Source organism: Syngnathus acus, chromosome 6 (assembly GCF_901709675.1).
Source record: "Syngnathus acus chromosome 6, fSynAcu1.2, whole genome shotgun sequence".
NCBI lineage: Eukaryota > Metazoa > Chordata > Actinopteri > Syngnathiformes > Syngnathidae > Syngnathus > Syngnathus acus.
In genome coordinates, this window is record NC_051092.1 from 6,642,196 (window position 1) to 6,660,232 (window position 18,037).

The 18,037-nt window shown below is 40.3% G+C and overlaps 3 protein-coding genes across 4 annotated transcripts; all 3 read left to right on the forward strand.

The window, feature by feature from the left end:
* Positions 1-174: 174 nt before the first annotated feature.
* On the forward strand, positions 175-2,847 carry usb1 (U6 snRNA biogenesis 1). The gene is made up of 7 exons (XM_037255387.1): positions 175-552; positions 752-891; positions 1,357-1,540; positions 1,641-1,694; positions 1,857-1,962; positions 2,049-2,129; positions 2,214-2,847. The coding sequence occupies exons 1-7, from the start codon at positions 413-415 to the stop codon at positions 2,319-2,321; spliced, it is 813 nt and encodes a 270-aa protein (XP_037111282.1). The 5' UTR covers positions 175-412; the 3' UTR covers positions 2,322-2,847.
* Positions 2,848-3,634: 787 nt separating this feature from the next.
* On the forward strand, positions 3,635-11,692 carry bbs2 (Bardet-Biedl syndrome 2). 2 transcript variants are annotated; one of them, XM_037255090.1, is made up of 18 exons: positions 3,635-3,688; positions 4,092-4,225; positions 4,415-4,642; positions 4,999-5,124; positions 5,303-5,365; positions 5,507-5,584; positions 6,064-6,168; positions 6,433-6,519; positions 6,626-6,761; positions 6,869-7,008; positions 7,906-8,026; positions 8,104-8,275; positions 8,812-8,941; positions 9,016-9,135; positions 9,444-9,581; positions 9,729-9,841; positions 10,207-10,355; positions 10,549-11,692. In XM_037255090.1, exons 2-18 carry the CDS (start codon positions 4,109-4,111, stop codon positions 10,653-10,655), a joined length of 2,130 nt encoding a protein of 709 aa, XP_037110985.1. In that variant the 5' UTR covers positions 3,635-3,688; positions 4,092-4,108; the 3' UTR covers positions 10,656-11,692. The 2 variants fall into 2 exon arrangements, with proteins under 2 accessions (XP_037110985.1, XP_037110983.1); XM_037255088.1 differs by having other exon boundaries at positions 3,636-3,715.
* A 1,488-nt stretch (positions 11,693-13,180) lies between these two features.
* Positions 13,181-17,419, forward strand: b3gnt9 (UDP-GlcNAc:betaGal beta-1,3-N-acetylglucosaminyltransferase 9). Its single transcript, XM_037253953.1, has 7 exons — positions 13,181-13,276; positions 14,660-14,933; positions 15,015-15,134; positions 15,706-16,014; positions 16,296-16,522; positions 16,594-16,849; positions 16,927-17,419. The coding sequence occupies exons 2-7, from the start codon at positions 14,835-14,837 to the stop codon at positions 17,269-17,271; spliced, it is 1,356 nt and encodes a 451-aa protein (XP_037109848.1). The 5' UTR covers positions 13,181-13,276; positions 14,660-14,834; the 3' UTR covers positions 17,272-17,419.
* The last annotated feature ends 618 nt before the right edge of the window (positions 17,420-18,037 follow it).

The window sequence follows — 18,037 nt, forward strand, 5'->3', positions numbered from 1 at the left end:
CTCTACGCTTCATTAAACCTCACATTTTGTATTTATTTATAATGCGATGTTCTGTGTTCATTCAGATTTATATTCATTTGGAGAAATTTTCAAGAAATGTCCAAACAAGCAGTCAACATACTTGTTAACACAGCATGCACACAAGTTGCTACAAAGAGAAAACATCAAAACAGACTGTGACGCCATTATGCCAACATTAGCATGGGAACGTTTGCCATCGAGTTGTTTCAAGGGCACGCAAATGTTGAGACTCAGAATTTGTTAACACCGGAAGTGCACTTTAACTTGAGCCTTTGGCTTTGGCAAGCAAATGTGGCCCAGCCGGTTATCTTTGGTTGAATATGATGAGACATTCCCGATAAACTGCGTCGTTGTCTTATTTCCCAACACGGACTTTTAGAGCAGCTGTAGAATGTTAGTCGGCTACAGCAGCAGTTCGGATGAGGAAAGTGATGCTAGTGGTGTGGAGGCAGTCGCCGCTCCAGATCATCACGGCGATGGCGATGATTGTCCGATGAAAAAGAAGCCCAAAATAGAGAAATCATCGGCAAGGTAGTATCACACAAATAGCCAACACATCGGCAAAAAATGTACTTCCCCTCAACTACATTTGTTCACAAAGAAATTAAGCATAACAAAGCCTTTCTGAGTGGTTTGATTAGTTTAGCCTCAGGCGGGTCTGTACTTGTGCCTTCTTTAGCAGCGGACCTGACGGTTCCTGTTTAATAACCAGGGTGTGTATTCTCTGCAGACTACCCCTGCCGGGTTGTTTTCTTAGCATGTTTCCAGATGATGAGGAGCCACAGACTGAGGAGAGCTCTTTGCATGATGGTCGTATCCGCTCATTCAAACATGAGCGAGGAAATTGGGCGACCTATGTTTATTTTCCATGTAAGTATTGTGCAGCGTACTTGCATAGGTGTTATTTGGCTTCCTGCTACGTTCTGGAAGCATGCTAGGTTAATTTAAGGTTCTAAGTGTACAGGAGGTGTTGGGGTGGGTGTGAAGCTTAAGAAAACTGGTGAGCTGTGATTGTTTGTGACCTGAGACCTGGCAACTGTGATTCCATTTTCAGTTGACAGCAAGTGGCAAAATGGCCGCCCCCTGCGGTGGATAAAAACAGATGGATTTTGCCTGCTTAATTCATATTCCAAGAATGAACATTAACCAGAACACTGTGTTTTGACTTGTTGGGCTGCACAGAACATATTATTGCAGACAGAAATTGGGGTTTGAGTTCCCCTTTAATGGGCTAATGGGGGAATTTCTTTTTCACATAGGCGTACGAAAGAAATGAATTGCCATTGTCGAGGTAATTGCATATTTTTTTAAATGTCTGTCATCTTATCACATTAGACAAACCTGAAGAGGAGTTTGGGGAGTTAATGGAGGTCCTTATGTCAGCTGCAGCTGCCTTTGGAGTGGCTTTGACCCCACAGGAGGAATTTCACCTCAGCCTGTCTCAGACAGTGGTCCTGAGACACCACTGGATCCAGCCCTTCGTACAGGGCCTCAAGGCAGGCCTGGCCCCCTGCAAAAGGTTTGCTTTGCTTCGTCTTTACATGTAGACTCGCAAGAATTTGTCCATAAGGCCAAAGAATTGACAGTATTACAAACATGCTAATATGTTCTGTTTGCAGGTTTATGTGTTCCGCATCCAGACTGAACGTCTATTGTAATGCAGAGAAGACAAGGTACTGTCATTATGTTTTTTATGTTAATACTTGATGATCTGTCTGTGTAATATTAGTCGTATTACCTGCTTACTAAGATATGCATTTTCTTTTTTGTTTGAGTAGATGCACATGCGCTGCCTGCTTCTGTGATTATTTGATTATAAGCATTTCTCTCTGCAGGACCTTCATGGGGATGGAGGTTATAACCGGGCATGCTCAGTTATTAAATGTGGTTCGAGTGGTGGACAGAACATTGACAGACTTTCACCTGGACACCTTTTATCAGGTTGCTGAGGAGCACAGTTTAATGTGTACATTTTTGTACACGCTAAAACCGCTACAGAATTCACGAATTTTTCCTGTATCCTGTAGGATCCATCTTTCCACGTGAGCTTGGCCTGGTGTGTTGGCGACTTCACTGTGCAATTGAAACAATGCCTTCATGAGCTTCAGGTGAGCTGGAAAACAATGCGACAGAATGTTAACCATCAAAGTGTTTATTTCAATGTGAACATTGTATCTTTTTTTTCCCCCCAGAATTTGGTCGATAACCATGAAGAGGAACCGTATCATCTGTGGTTAGACTGTGCAGAGTTGCGCTGCCGCACAGGAAACAAAACCTTCCGCTTCCCTCTGGATGCTTAAAACTGAATGCACTGAGTGTTACAGCATATCCCGGCACATGGAGTTTCATGACTATACAGTGGGTCCCTAGTTTCTGGTCCCAACATATGGGGGAGGTAATTGCACAGCAGCATACGAATGTTGTGTCGTTATGCAGCACAATAGGGCTCGCTCAATTCACTGCCATACCTTTTTTCCTTTTGATATTTTTATGTTTAGCGCTTCGGCGTGTTTTTCATTGCACCTTTAATGCAATTATAACGTCAAATGACTTTTTAAAGCTCCCTCATTTCCCCATCCAAAACACTGATGTATGCTTCCTATTTTTGCAAATGTGAGATACTTGCATATTTTTCTTAAGCAGGGGCCACCCATTACTCTGCTTTAACTATCAGATGATGATTTTTGGGACAAATGGTTTTTTTTCTTCAATAATAGTATATTTTTGTATGAGTCTTGTCATTGAATTCAGGTATATGACGATGCCATGTCTGCTATATTGTCTTGCACTCATCAGCGAATAAATATTTTTTTTAATACTGTTGCATATTGGGCTACTGTTATTACTTGATGGAACAAATACTCTTCTCAAATGAAATTTCCGATTTTAGGAAACGAGACACTGAATGAACTGAAATGCTACCCACCCAGGTTTTTGTACCAGCTTGTATAACATTGCTATTAAGCGAAGAGTAAGTAATAACGGCTGCATGAACATAGGCGAATAGTTTAACCCAAGACACACTTAGGACTGCCCCCTCTTTTGAATAAAATTTCCTTATGCTTTGCAAGACCAAAATTGCCAAAATCAAAAATAAAACTAATCTAAAAATATAATTGACAATTTAATTTAAGAAATACATGGAAATAAAAACAACAAAATATATAACAGTAAAAGTAAAAATAAACACAAAACAAACTCACTTCTTCACAACTACTCTTCACAGACTGAAGGTAAAAAAAATTACTTCTATATACAATTATACACTTTTTGTTTCAACATTGTTGGTCTCTTTATTCTATTAGGGAAACTTAACATTCACAAAGCCATTTTTTTAAATTACTCCATGTTTTAAGGTATGTTTGATACCTGGGGATGTTTCTTTTGAGTCTCATAAATTTGTAAAGAACAAGAAATATAAAAAGATATCTGAAATATACTTTTGGTGAAAACTATCAACAATTTGTCGATATTTATTTAATTTTAGACAATCATTTTCACAACTTGCTGTTTCTGGGTGGGCGTACAAGCTCCTTTATTTTGAAAACATTATATCGGAAGTGGCTGTGGATACTGACTAGCAAATCTTTTTTTTTTAATACAAATTCTGTACTTTGTACTTTTTCTGCTGAATCCCGTTTGATTTTTTGATCAAACTGGGCGCCAGGTAAGTATATCTTGTGGTTTTATTTAGGCATGTATTCTTTTTATTTGTGTCGTGCTGTTTGTTGGTTCCCAGGTACACTTAAGCTTTTAGCTCCATATGCTAACCCCTTTAACCAGCTAAGGGAAACGGCAACGTTGCTTTCTTGAAATATTTATTTTTGCATTTGGTATTGATACCCTGTTGGGACACAGCAAAGAGCAATGCACGGGTGTTGTTAAGTATAAAAATAGCTTTCTTGTTGACCAAACGACGGGAGATTATCGCCAGTGGAACGAGCTTTGGCTTGACACTTTTTGTTGCTAGGCAACAGAACTCTGGTGCCTCTGGCAAAGCTCGTAATTACATTAGTGTTGCAAAATCACGCATTGTCATTTGATAATATATGTTGTTTTCTTTTGTTTAGGAGGGAGCATATGCATCATGTTGGTCCCCATATTCACTCTCAAGCTGAGCCATAAAATAAACCCTCGAATGGTGACGTTAGGAAAATTTGATGGCGTCCACCCGTGCCTCACTGCAGCCACACAAGCTGGAAAGGTAAAAATTAAACCCCATTTGTTAGATTCTTGGCTGCACAATGGAGTTGTGCTTTGCTCCTCTGAAACATTTATGATAAGGGTCAGCAAAGACTCTAAATTGTCCATTATTTCAGGTTGAAACTCAGATTTTTATAGTGTAAATAATGTCTTCATTCCAGCCAGTAACATTTTGCTCTCTCTCTACAAGGTTTTTATACACAACCCTCACACTCGTGCTCCAAAACCTGCATCTCACCGACTGAGCCAAAGCACTGAAGATTCAGATGTGTCTTTACTTAACATCAACCAGGCAGTCACTTGTCTGACTGCAGGTCCTCTTGGCACAAACACTGCCGGTGACACACTCTTGGTGGGATCTCAGACCAACCTGCTGGCTTATGACGTCCATGACAATACCGATATCTTCTACAAAGAGGTTAGTAAAATAAACTTTGAGGACATAGGCGCTGGATCAAATGCCATGGCCAAATAAATTGCACACTCACCAAATGCTTCATTTGGGACAGTCTTAATGAGATACAAAAATAGTAACAAAATTGTGTGTGAAAGTGTGTTGTCCATACATTTGCCTGGTATATTATACCTTTTGGCTATTGTTTACATTCCCACTGAATTGCTGTTACCATTAGTGAATACTTTCTCCTGAATTTGTTGTTGATGAGTTGCTCATATATTGATTAAATCTGCGACTCTGCACATAGGTTATTTAATGTTGTCTCTGGTCTACGTTTGTTTTGTTTTTTCTCTTTGTACCCCTGTGTGTGTGTATAGGTGTCCGATGGGGCCAATGCAATCGTCCTGGGAAATCTTGGGGACATCCCGAGTCCTCTTGCCATCATTGGAGGGAACTGTGCCATACAAGGCTTTGATTGCCTGGGCAATGACCTCTTCTGGACTGTAAGAAATGAGATATAATCTACTCACTAACTCCAATACTGTTTGATTCAATAAATGTAGTGAGAAAATAAATTAATAATCAATACATTTTTTTGTTTATAATGCGCTTTTAGATTTGAGAGTGATTATTTAGTTTATGTTGGAATTTACAGTATGCTACCGTGTATGTTTTTTCAAGGTAACAGGAGATAATGTGAGATCGCTTGTGCTCTGTGATTTCACTGGGGATGGCAAAAATGAGGTAAGCCAAGGCGAAACACTGCCATTGCTTTTGTGTTTGGATTGCAATCTGTTAAGGAAAAAAAAAACAGTTAATGTCATAGCAATAGTTGGATTATTAATTCTATGAGGAAAGTTGTGTTTGTTGTGGGACTTGTTGCAGCTCCTGGTTGGATCTGAGGATTTTGACATCAGGGTTTTCAAAGAGGATGAGCTTGTGTCTGAGATGACTGAAAATGAGGTAACTGGCTCCCTTTCAAATGGGATGAATCAAAGGCAATTCATGAAAAGGATTAGAGATATTCATGTACATATGATAAAATGATGTCAAGTTAACTAGTGCAAGTAAATTGTCACCAATACATAGTCCACAACCAACTACTCACTTAATATAATTAAGATAATGTTTTTTTTGTAATTTTGATGATCAAATCAATTATCAAAAATTCAAATTTTTGATAATTATTGAATGGTTTTGTGACCTAGTTTGATTTTGTAAAATTGTACAAATCAGAATTTAAGCATCTAAATTTCAGATTTTTGTAGTGCTCCATGTACTATATCTTTGTGTTGAATCAAAACATAAAACATTTGCTTTTACTTTTGAAGAAAAAAATCTGTGTCTTTGTGTTTTTTTCTGACATGTTGCTGACCAAACAAGCGTCAATAAGAAAAGTGTTAATATGTATATTATTTCACATTTCTCTTCTTTGCGTGTAGACAGTAACAGCACTGTGTCACATGCACAGCAGCCGGTTTGGTTACGCCCTGGCCAATGGCACTGTGGGAGTCTATGATCGCAACTCTCGGTACTGGAGGATCAAGGTAATTGACTAAAATCATTTTAATAATGCTTACTTGTTTCTTTATTACTGCAAACACTGATGTAAACATTGAAAATTCTTCAATATTTTATATGCTCAGACTCTTCATTTGTCACCCCCACTAATTCCGCTTCGTGGATTCTGAGTCCCTTTTTACCGTTCAGAATCAGTGGCTCTTTTATGATCTTGACTATTTTTAATGTAGCAAAATGTTTCTTTCATTCTATTTCGTCATTGTCTTGCATTATTTTTTTCTTCAATGTAGTCAAAAAATCATGCAATGAGCATCCACGCCTTTGACCTGAACGCTGATGGGGTTGTTGAGCTCATCACTGGCTGGTCCAATGGAAAGGTCAGCATTTTAGCATTAGATGACCTTGCACTAATAAATCAATGTTACAGAAAACATTCATGTATTCATCACCACCTTTTTTGCTCACATTCCTTTGATATTCCAGATTGACGCTCGAAGTGACCGCACAGGCGAAGTCATTTTCAGAGACAACTTCTCATCCTCTATTGCCGGAGTAGTTGAGGGAGACTATAGATTGGATGGGCAGAAGCAACTCATTTGTGCCTCTGTAGAGGGAGAAGGTTTGCTGCGTGTACTTTTTGAGTGACTAAGCTTGAAAACAATCACAGTGAACAGCCTCTTTAAACTTTGAGTGTAATGTTGATTTATTTTTGCCATGTATGTGCAGTCCGTGGCTACCTGCCTGCTGGAAAAGAGCTGAAAGGCAATCTCATGGACTCCAGTGCTGAACAGGACCTCATTAGAGAGCTCAGTCATCGCAAACAGAATCTATTGCTGGAGCTCCGCAATTATGAAGAGAATGCAAAGGTACATCTAATTAGACAAGTGCCAAAATTTAAAAAAGGATAAATAACAGACAAGGACAAAGACAAGTGCCACGAGTAGCGGTAAAGACAAAACACAATTTTATCAGGCGCCACGCATGTTGTAGAGTCTGACAGCAGTGGGAATGAAGGACCTGCGGAATCTTTCCTTCCTACACCGTGGGTGTAATAGTCTGCTGCTAAAGGAGCTGCTCAGGGACCGCACAGGACAGAGCTCGCTCTCCTGACCATCTTATTTAGTCTCCCCCTGTCCCTGTCCGTACTGCACCCACCCCAGCAGACCACAGCGTAGAGGATGGCTGAGGCCACCACAGAGTCATAGAAGGTCCTGAGGAGAGCCCTGCACACACCGAAGGACCTCAGCAGGTGGATGCGACTGTCAGAAAATAGTCAAATAGCATTATAGTTGACCCTCGGTATTCGCAGGAATAGGGACCAGGGTGACCTGCAAAAATATCCTCCCATTTAAATGCATTGGCGGGACAAGCCTGAAAAAATATTTTTAAAAAAAACAAACGCTGATGAACCTCCAATACGCATTTCCCACAAAAAATAGGGTCCGCTCTCCAGATCTTATATGTTGTGGGTTTCAGTTCAGGGTGGCCTCCATGCATTTTTATGTAATGCAGGGTTTAAGTGCAGCTTGAGAGAGGTTTGTGGTATTCTACTGAGTCCAGCAATTATAAACATATTTCTTCTATCCAGCTGTATCTTTTTACCAGTCATTGGTTCAACAGCATTTATGTTTCATACAAGAAACCTCACTTGATAGGACTCACACCCATACTAATTGGGAACACAGTTTAGAATTCTTGAAGACAAACATGTGACTTTTAATTCTCCCATGTTATGATTCCCAACAGCTGTCCTGTTGTTTCAGGGTGTGTCGGACAGCACAGGTGGGATTCCAGCCAACACTCAGCTCCAAACAGCTCTCACAGTACAAGCTGCAACTGAGGTCCAAAAAGCCCATGTGGAGCTCAGCATCACAACGCCAAATGGTATCATCCAGTAGCACACAACTAAGAATGTTGTGCATAAATATTCTTTCCTTGAATCCTTTATTTCCCTCCTCCAGAAACCATAATCCGCGCAGTACTCATCTTTGCAGAGGGTATTTTTGAGGGTGAGAGTCATGTTGTTCACCCCAGTGTCCAGAACCTGTCAGGTTGTGTTCGAGTCCCCATCGTACCTCCTAAAGACATACCGGTAGATCTGCACATCAAAGCATTTGTCGGTGGCAGAACCAGGTAGGCTGGGCTTGCTTAGGTGTCACATTGTTATACTCACTTTTTGAATGAGGGAGAGATTTTAGTTGCCTTATCCTACATCAGTTGTAACTAGGCTCAGTAACTCTCTGGGGGGAAAAAAATGGTTATTTTTAGGTGACAACAGAGCCATTGGCATAGGTTTGCTGAATTATCTTGGTTTCACTGCAGTAAAGTTGTAGGATTAAAGAATTAGAAAAGTGTTACAGAAAATGAATACATAGGTACTATATATGAACTTGAAATATTCCTTTTTACATATACAGTGATCCCTCGCTACTTCGCGTTTCGTTTATCGCGGCTTCACTACATCGCGGATTTTTTTTCCCCAAATTAAAAAAACATTTAAAAGTCAAAATAAAACTTCTAAACTGAGGAAACGTGTCTAACCTTTAGGACAATTATCCGCAATAAACGAGGGATTACTGTACTACATTCTTCTGAAATAAAATGAAAGTAAAATTACAGTTCTTTCCTGTCTCTCACCACACAACTTGCTTTTATTTGCACCCCCCCAGCACTCAGTTTCACGTGTTTGAAATCACTCGACAGCTGCCGCGTTTCTCCATGTATGACATTGCAGTCAAACCCTCAGCTCCAGCTCCCACCGGAAAAGTCACTTTCACCATCAATGACCGGCCACAGCGGGTATGTCAAGACTCTTCTTGAGAGAATCCAAACCTCAGGGTTGGTTTAACTAACTTGTGTGCATGTGAGTATAGGTCACAATGTGGTTGAACCAAAACTTCCTGCTGCCTGTGGGAGTAGATAGTCCTGACGTTACATTTAGTTCACTCCGGGGAGGTGGACTGCTGTCCATCAGTATGGCCTCTAATGGACAGGTAAGCCCAAACACTTATAAAATATTGATGGAAGATGATTTTTTGGGAGATGGCAAATTTATTTTGGGCATTTAGTCAAGCAAAACAATGATCCACCTCTTAGAACTATGTGATGTTCCCTGTTAAATAAACCACAGCAGTTCTCTGATTACACACATTTTTAGGATTTTTTTAGTCAGAGATACAAGTAAACTTTTCCAGGGTAATATTTTGCACTGATTCTGAATCTGTCCCTTTTCTGTGGCGCATTATGTTTCAATAATAATATACAAATATATTTAGTAATACTTCTGAATTGTGGGTATCAGATCACTCTGCAAACAGACGATATCGACCTGGCGGGCGATCTGGTCCAATCACTGGCCTCTTTCCTGGCTATCGAGGAACTGTCAGCAGAGGCAGACTTCCCAACTTATTTTGAGGATCTTCAAACCACACTCACTGAGGTTTGGCTTTAAGAAAAAACATTTCAAATACAGTTTATTTCTTTTCACTAACTCATAAAGGTCATGGGTGTCTATTAATCAATTCTATTCCTAAAGTGCTGTCTAGTTGCTGTCTTGTAATTAGAGATCCTTAAATGTATCCACTAGGTGGATGAGTTCCATGCAGTCCATCAGAAGTTAACTATGGAAATGGCTGACCACTCCAACTTCATCAAGAGCATGCTAGTGCAAGCAGAGGATGCTCGCTTGATGGGTGACATGTGAGTTCCAATATGCCATTTATATTCCCATTTTACACTGCATCACCGTGTTGCCTTTTTCTCTTCTCTGCTTAAGATTCTACCAAATTCTACTTTAAATGTGAAATGCCTATCCTTCAAAAATAATGATTTCTAATTTTTGATTTTACCTGACTTCAAAATCCAATCTTCAGACTTACATTTACCTTTTATTATTACAGTATTATTATTATCAATTGCTCCAGCACTTACTGTTGACTTTCCATTCATAGGCAACACTGCAATTCAACTGAGCATCCTTCCATAACATATTTGATGTCCCAGCCAGATCAGTCCGATTGTTTATCAATTTGTTGGTCATTCCTCGCCCTCTTTGTCTTTGGCAGGACTTCCATGAAGAAGCGTTACAGAGACCTATACGATCTAAACCGAGATCTTCTCAGCGAGTATAAAATTCGCTGTAATAATCACAATGCTCTGCTGGCCTGTCTCAAGTCTGTCAACCAGGCCATTCAGCGAGCTGGTCGACTCCGAGGTAGGCTGCTTTGACCTCGAGTCCGTATATCATTGTGTGCTATACAATTAATGATCCATCAAATATGAAATTATTAAAGCTTTTGTACATAATCTAGGGAAAAAAAGAAAGAAATATGAGCGACTATTACTCTTCAAAAGTACTTTTACATATTCTCCCTCTCTGTTTTTGTCTATTTGTGCTTGTCTTTCAGTGGGTAAACCAAAGAACCAAGTCATTTCAGCATGCCGGGACGCCATCAAGAGCAATAACGTCAACGCACTCTTGAGAGCCATGAGAGCTGGCGTGGCTGCCTCTTGAAAGTGATGCAAGGCTTGAATATGTGCTAGATTGTTTAACTGCCAAATTATATTTGTCATTTAATTTGTTTGTGCAAATCACAATTAGTGAAAGAAACTGAACACAAAACATGCATACAATAATAATAATAATGATAATAATAATAAATCAAACAAATTAAATGACAAATATAATTTGGTAGTTAAAGATTGGATTGCAGAGAGCCATCCATGTCAGTCAAGTGTTGTGTGTAGCTAGTCCATCAGTATGGCGTGTATGAGACAGCAGCTAGAATAGAAAACTGTAAACGGTTCAGTGTAGGAGCCAGCTCGCAGTTTTACAGGAATGGCATTTAACTGTCAAGGTAATGCTGACTATCAAATCACATTATTTATTTTTCTGAGTGGGAAGTACTAAATATTTTAAAGACGCAGTTTGTAGTATTACCACTGCCATAGAATTCAAACACAATTAAAGAACAAAATGTTTGTGGGGAGATCTATTCTTTAGTCATCCCAAGCATTCAAAATATTGTATTCAAATGTGACAATGCACAAAATAACCCATCCAGCCAGCCTGTTACACTGTGAATGTATCCCCAGCCTATAGCATTGGTATGATATTCTGAGATGCATTAACTAGCATTATCAACTTCAATTCCGAACTTTTTTTTTTCTTATTCCAGCTATGTCAAAAATGTGTCTGTTGTCACATGAGGGACTTTTGAGTTGGAATGAGCAATTGAAAGGCGGTTTAAAAGTTATTAGTGTGCCAGGTTCCAGAATCTGTTGCACATTGGTCAAAAAAGGCCTAGTAATGGCTCAAATTGTCATGTTTGTGTTACCACAAAAAAAAACAGCAAACGCCAGCTATGACTGTTTTGCTGACTCAGTAATGTTTTAAGACAAAGGGGAAACCCATTGGGAACATTGTTGCATATTAGCTCCGTGTTTGTAGCCAAAGAAAACATTCAGTGTCACAGATGATGATGTGTTTACTTTTTCTAAATTATGTTTGTCGATGTCCTTTTGTGAAGATTAAACTAACCATTGTTTTAAGTTTTGTGTAACTGTTCCATGACTTTGACGGGGCATTACGAAGGAAAAATGTGTCTTTCCGATGAGCTGGCTCACTCAGCAGTTTTCTCCAACTGCTGGATGGATTTGGACATAGGGATTAGTGTGCATAACCAAACCAACGTGTCCTCTAAAAAAGACAGCAAACTCATTAGCCTTCTCCTCCTTCGCTGGCTTTCCTCTTTTCTTTACTCAACATCTGCGAATCACATGTGACATGGCACAGCTGCACAGGACCAGCCCAGACTTTCTTGTGTCCACCAGCAGACTTTATGCATCATGAACAAAGAAGGTAAACAACAATTAATAGTGCAGTTGAGGGCAATTACACTGTTCATATTACATTCACACAGAGCGAATAGCATATAAAACGTACCCCTGTTCAAATGCCAGTTTTTTTTTTACTATGTTAAAAAAAAAAGGAAACAAGGATAACCATTTTTAAAACGTTTTTCCACTTGTAATGTGAACTACAACGGTAGAATCACAGGGAAAATACGTACATTCAGAGAGCTGGAAAGTCCATACATTAGTAGTCAGCTATCAAATGGTATTTGAATTCTGTCCAGGTTATTTACCGTATTTTTCGCACCAAATGGCGCACTGGATTATAAAGCGCACCCTCATTGATTTTTTTTTATTTTAGAAATTATTTCATATATAGGGCGCACCAGATTAAAAGGCGCATACAATAGAATCTATACTGCAACAAACTGAGGTACCTCGAGGTGGTTCAGATCTGACCCACCCATCGACCCTCTCAAGCATATTGTAGGATGTCGGTCAGGCAATTAGCCGTTTGACTGTGTTCTTTGTGATGTGCATTTTGAGGTACTCTGGGAACGCTGAAGTACAGAATTGAATACATGGATGAATATTCTCCTTTTTCTCTCATTTAGAACTTTTGTGAACACAAAGCTATATATTCTGTGTACCACATATGATTTTGTCACAAAAGCAGAACTCTTTAATGGACCCAAAGCCCTCAATAGACTACTGCGTAGACTAAAGAATGCAGTCATAAATTATCATCACAGTTGCTCATTGTGAGAAGCTCCTCATCGTCACTTTGCCCAATACTATGAGAGTTCTATCCTTCTTTACTACAAACAAATTGTTGGGATCAATGTGCCCTTTTGCAGGAAAGTCCACATTGCTTTTCCCCACAATGCCTTTTCCCCACATGGACCACACCAACCCCCATTCTGCTGTGTCTGCCTCAGTCTTGGCTGTTCCTCCAAATTTTAGCCACGTGGTTAGGGTTCAGAAAATGCTGCCTTCACGTCCTCCCCTTAATTTCCTGTCCTGACAACCAAATCCCATCACTACATTTTTAGCAAGTTTAAATGTTTGCCAGTGGTATTAAACAAATTCACTTTCATCACTATACTTTAAACATTGTATTTCACAATTCAAAACGACATGTTAGCGAGGGAGCTGCAATGCAGGTTGTATCAGAAAAATAACGAAAGGCATATTTCCCATAGCACTTAAAGGCAACAAAAGTACCAGTGAGACGCAGTACGTACAGATGTTTCCAGTTTGTCCTACCTCCTCCTTTCTCGGGTAAGTTTGAATCAACTTGCTTTATGTTATACTTACATGCTATTTAAAATCACCTTTATTATAAAAAAGAATGGTTATTGACGTTGTAAAACAGCTAAAATATTTAATTGTGCGTGTTTTCAGACTTTTACGTTAAACTATTCTACGTACGTGACAATTAGGCATTACATGTTATATATACTTATATACATTTAGAAGTGGTCCTCTAACAATCAATATTATGTTGACAAGTTGACTAATTATTCGGCACGCGAATACAAATGCTGTATTCACTTATATAACAGCAGACACGCCCCCTTCATTTGTACACATGTAGAATTTGTACGTTATCAATAATATCGATTAACGCTGTGAATACTGGGGGAACTTTCATTCACGATTAATAGAGAAACAATGTGACAAATGTTTTTTTCGGAGAAATAAAGGTTAAAAAAACCCGTTTCCCCCCCCCCCCCCCCAGTTAATAATTATATTGAGCCAAGGCACACATTTCATTCGTATCGGAAAATATTTCACTGGACGTCACACCACTGAGTAAAACGGCTCACACAAAGTGGATATGTACAGGTTAATTATACCTTCAGCCATCTAGTGGAAGAGCATTATTTTTGTTTTGCCTCCTACTATATACGTGGTTGGCATAAATAAATTAAGAAACGACGCATATATTAGAAAAGAATACATTTCTGGTCAAAATAGCTGACAGTGGATAATTTTCCGCAGCACACCTAGCTGATCACCTCCCATGCAGGGCACACTAATGTGCCACTGCACACTGGTTGAGAATCACTGTTCTAAACAAATACAGTTTAAGGAGAGACTGCAGTGTATATTTTTTGGGTGAGCGGCGGGCGTAGATGTGTCTAACAAACATTTTAAAAACTACTGTCAGTAATTGACGATCTGTCACGGATCGAAATGGAGCAGGGCGACCAAATGCAGCTTGGAGCAGGGTTTAGTCAGCAAAAAAAACTAACAGACCCGGCAAACTGACATAAAGTAAGAAAACAACAAGAGAACTAACCGACAGGGACGTGAAACAAAGCACGTGAAGACATTAGGACATGACGACAGCAAGACAGTACGACAACAAACGTGAAGACAATGATCCGACTGGAAGTGAGGGGCAGACAGGACTTAAATACACGACAGGTAACAAGAGGCAGGTGAGAATGATCACATGATCATGGGCACACAGGAGGGGAGGGGCGAGCACACAAGCACACGGACAGAAACTATGACAATATGCACATATCCAAACAACCGGGGATGAGATGTGACACTATCTTGGAGTTCATATTAATTAATACCTCTGCAACAGTGCCAATCAAAATAGAGTATTGCCGTGATCCATCTGTTGTGTCTTTGTTTTATTTGTGTCAGGATGCCTGTGCTGGCTCTGGAGAAGAGGGCAATGGACATAAATGGTTGCCCAGACTCTCACATACTACAGAGATCATACATTTTCTAGGACAAATGGTGACGTCCTAAAAGCAGAGATGCTTAAGAGATCTCTAACTATATCACCCGCTGTTGAATGTGCTATTAAAGCCAGAAAATGGTGATGCTGAGGAGAAGGCGGTGCTACGTAAAAGGAGATGTTATGTGCACGATGCTGCTACTGCTGCTCTTCTTCCTGTTACTCTATGCGCGACAGGTAGACCCAAATCGAATCAAATACCATAAATAGACAAATCGGCACAAAGCTCCCATTCTAACCGAGACTATGACGTTCCAGGCCCTTTTGTCCTCTGGGTGGGACAAGCCAGCATGGAGGCTGGATATTCTTCGTCCCACCAGCTCCAGTCGGACCCTGCTGGGAACAAACAGAGCCAAAGTGGCCCAGGGCGCCCCGGAGGTAAGATTCAAGGGTTGATTAAGAGTACATTTTTGTATCGGGCCTCCTTATCTACAAATTAACTTCGATTTTGAATAACATTTAAATGTTGAAATATCTGTACTGGTCAACAGAATGTTAAAGTGGAAAATTTGATCTGTAATCATATGTTCTGTGCAGCCCAAATAGTCAAAACACAGTGTTCTGATTAATGTTTTGTTTTTGTAATACGAATGAGGTCTCAGAATCAAACACGGCTTACCAGTTTTCTGAAACTGAGCCATGATTGGTTGTGACCTGAGACCTGGCAACTGTGATGTCAAAATGGCCGCCCCCTGAGACATTTTAAAACGGGTGAATTTTGCTGCATAAATCACCTATTCCACAAATGCAATATTAATCAGAATGCTCTGTTTAGACTGGTGGGTGCACGTTCAACATATTATTTTAAATATATTTTGGGAGTTTAGGTCCTCTTTAAATAATATCTCAAATACAATCAGAGGAATGATTTTAGTCAGTTTTCATTGAAATGTCCGCTACCCATATCTGTCCAAATGAGCAGTATGCATTTAGCCCCTCTGATCTTCAGCTACCTCCCTGTGAACACAAGTCAAAACGCACTCAACCCAAGTCCAAAGCTCAGTCCAAATCCAAAGCAAAGTCCAAGTCCCGACGGAAGGGCATCACACCAACGAAGACGACCGGCGCTCCTCTGCCGACATTGCCGCCGTTTGACTTTGTGGGTTACCTGAGAGAGAAGGACAACCGCAACTTTCGGCTGCTAATAGATCAACCACAGAAATGTCAGCTGGGAGAGTCTGAAGGAGCTGGAGAAAGCCGTGAGCTCTACATGCTCATTGCAGTGAAATCTGTCGCTGCAGATTTTGACAAGCGGCAGGTAAACACATATTATCCTTTTTTTTTTTTTCTTTCATCCAATGATTCAATGTACTGACAAGTTCACGTACTGAGCAGCACTTGCATATTAGAGTTCTCCTTCAACTCACATCCCACCTCTGGGGCATTACCAATCACAACAATCATCAGCGCAGATTTAATTTCTACTTTAGTGATACGATCACTGCCTTGTCTGACACTCGTTTCACCTCAATAACCTTCTCTGCTGGATGGGTTCCTTTTTTGTTTTCAAACAAAATGGAAAATTCTCTCGACTTTCAGGTGGTACGTAGGACCTGGGGTAAAGAAGGCAGGTCTATCCGCACTGTCTTCCTGTTGGGGGTCCCTAAGAATCGCACAGCCTTGCCTCTGTGGGATCAGCTGCTGACCTACGAGAGTCAAACCTTTGGGGACATTCTGCTGTGGGACTTTGAAGACACCTTTTTCAACTTGACGCTGAAAGAAACTCACTTTCTAGAATGGATCAACCGCACCTGTCCTCGAGTCAAGTGAGTGTGAGATTTACCTAAGCCAAGCAAGACGCAGTCATCGTCATTTATCGTCTGTCACTGTCATCTAGGTTCGTCTTCAAAGGGGATGCTGATGTTTATGTAAATGTCGAGAACATACTGGAGATGCTTCAAAGTGAAAAGTCAAATGAAGATCTTTTTATTGGGGATATAATCGTCAACGCCAAACCCATTCGGCGCCGCACTTCCAAGTACTACGTGCCAGAGTTTGTCTACGGTAGCGCTTTGTACCCATCTTATGCCGGGGGAGGGGGCTTCGTCATGTCTGGCTATACAGCACGGAGACTCAGCGCCTCCTGTCAACAAGTATTTGCCACTCGCTACAAAGTCGAGTCATCTTTTCGGTCTTTTCTTTCACGTTGATATTTTCTCATGAATTCCAGGTGGAGCTGTTCCCCATCGATGACGTGTTTCTGGGAATGTGCCTCCAGCTGATCGGAATCAAGCCATCGCGCCACCAAGGTTTTCGGACCTTTGGCATTCCGCGTCCATCAGCAGCGCCTCACCTCCAGACGTTCGACCCGTGTTTTTACCGGGAGCTCATGGTGGTTCATAGCCTCAATGTGCCCCAGATCTGGCTCATGTGGAACTTGTTGCATGACCCCAAACTGAGCTGTCACAACAGGTCCAGACTGACATCAGGATCCTTCAGGTGGAGAACAAGCGATTTAAAAGGCGAGGAGGAGACTGACTATGAAGAGAAGGGAGTGTTTGTCACACATGATTAAAATCTGTAGGAAAGATTTAGAATAAAATAAGACAGGCTTCGTGGCTATCTTGAAAGGCCCGTGATGCCAAGCACAGATGCCCCACATGACACCTCATCCAAGTTGGCAGACGGGCAAAATGAACTGAAAATAGACAAACATACTTCTGTGTTTTCCCCCTGTTAAATAGGCATTAAGGAAAGAGTCATGCTTTTAGTGTTTAATTAATGACTGACATCTTCACTTAAAAATGTTCTGTCACTGCCTATGGACATTATTCCAAAATAGCTGGCCAAGTGTGCACAAGTGTGTGTCTAGATTAGAATAAATGTTAATGAACTAATGAAATCCCACCCAGTAATTATGGTGTCATCCAATTTGGCTAAACACACTGCAAAAAATGTTAATGAACTACTTTAAAACTAGTTGAAGTCCCACCCAGTAATCATGATGTTTGGCTAAACACACACTGCAAAAATGGTACTCTGAGAACTAATAGCTGACTTCAAGAGCTGATGAGCTTCAAGAGCTATTTGGAACCTGGACACCTGACATAACACTTGTGATGTGCCCCGAAGACACTTATACATTATCATGTGACTGCAGGTGGTGATTTATGAGAAATTTTTATTTTGTATGTTCTTGTGGTTTTGGCACGTTTGTTTCTGAGTCACTGACTTTGAATTACTGTTTGTGTTATCCCCTTAACGGCACTTTTGATGGTTTAATAATGCCCTTTTATTTCTTTTTTTTTGTGAATTTGTAACATGCAAAAAAAAAAAAACTT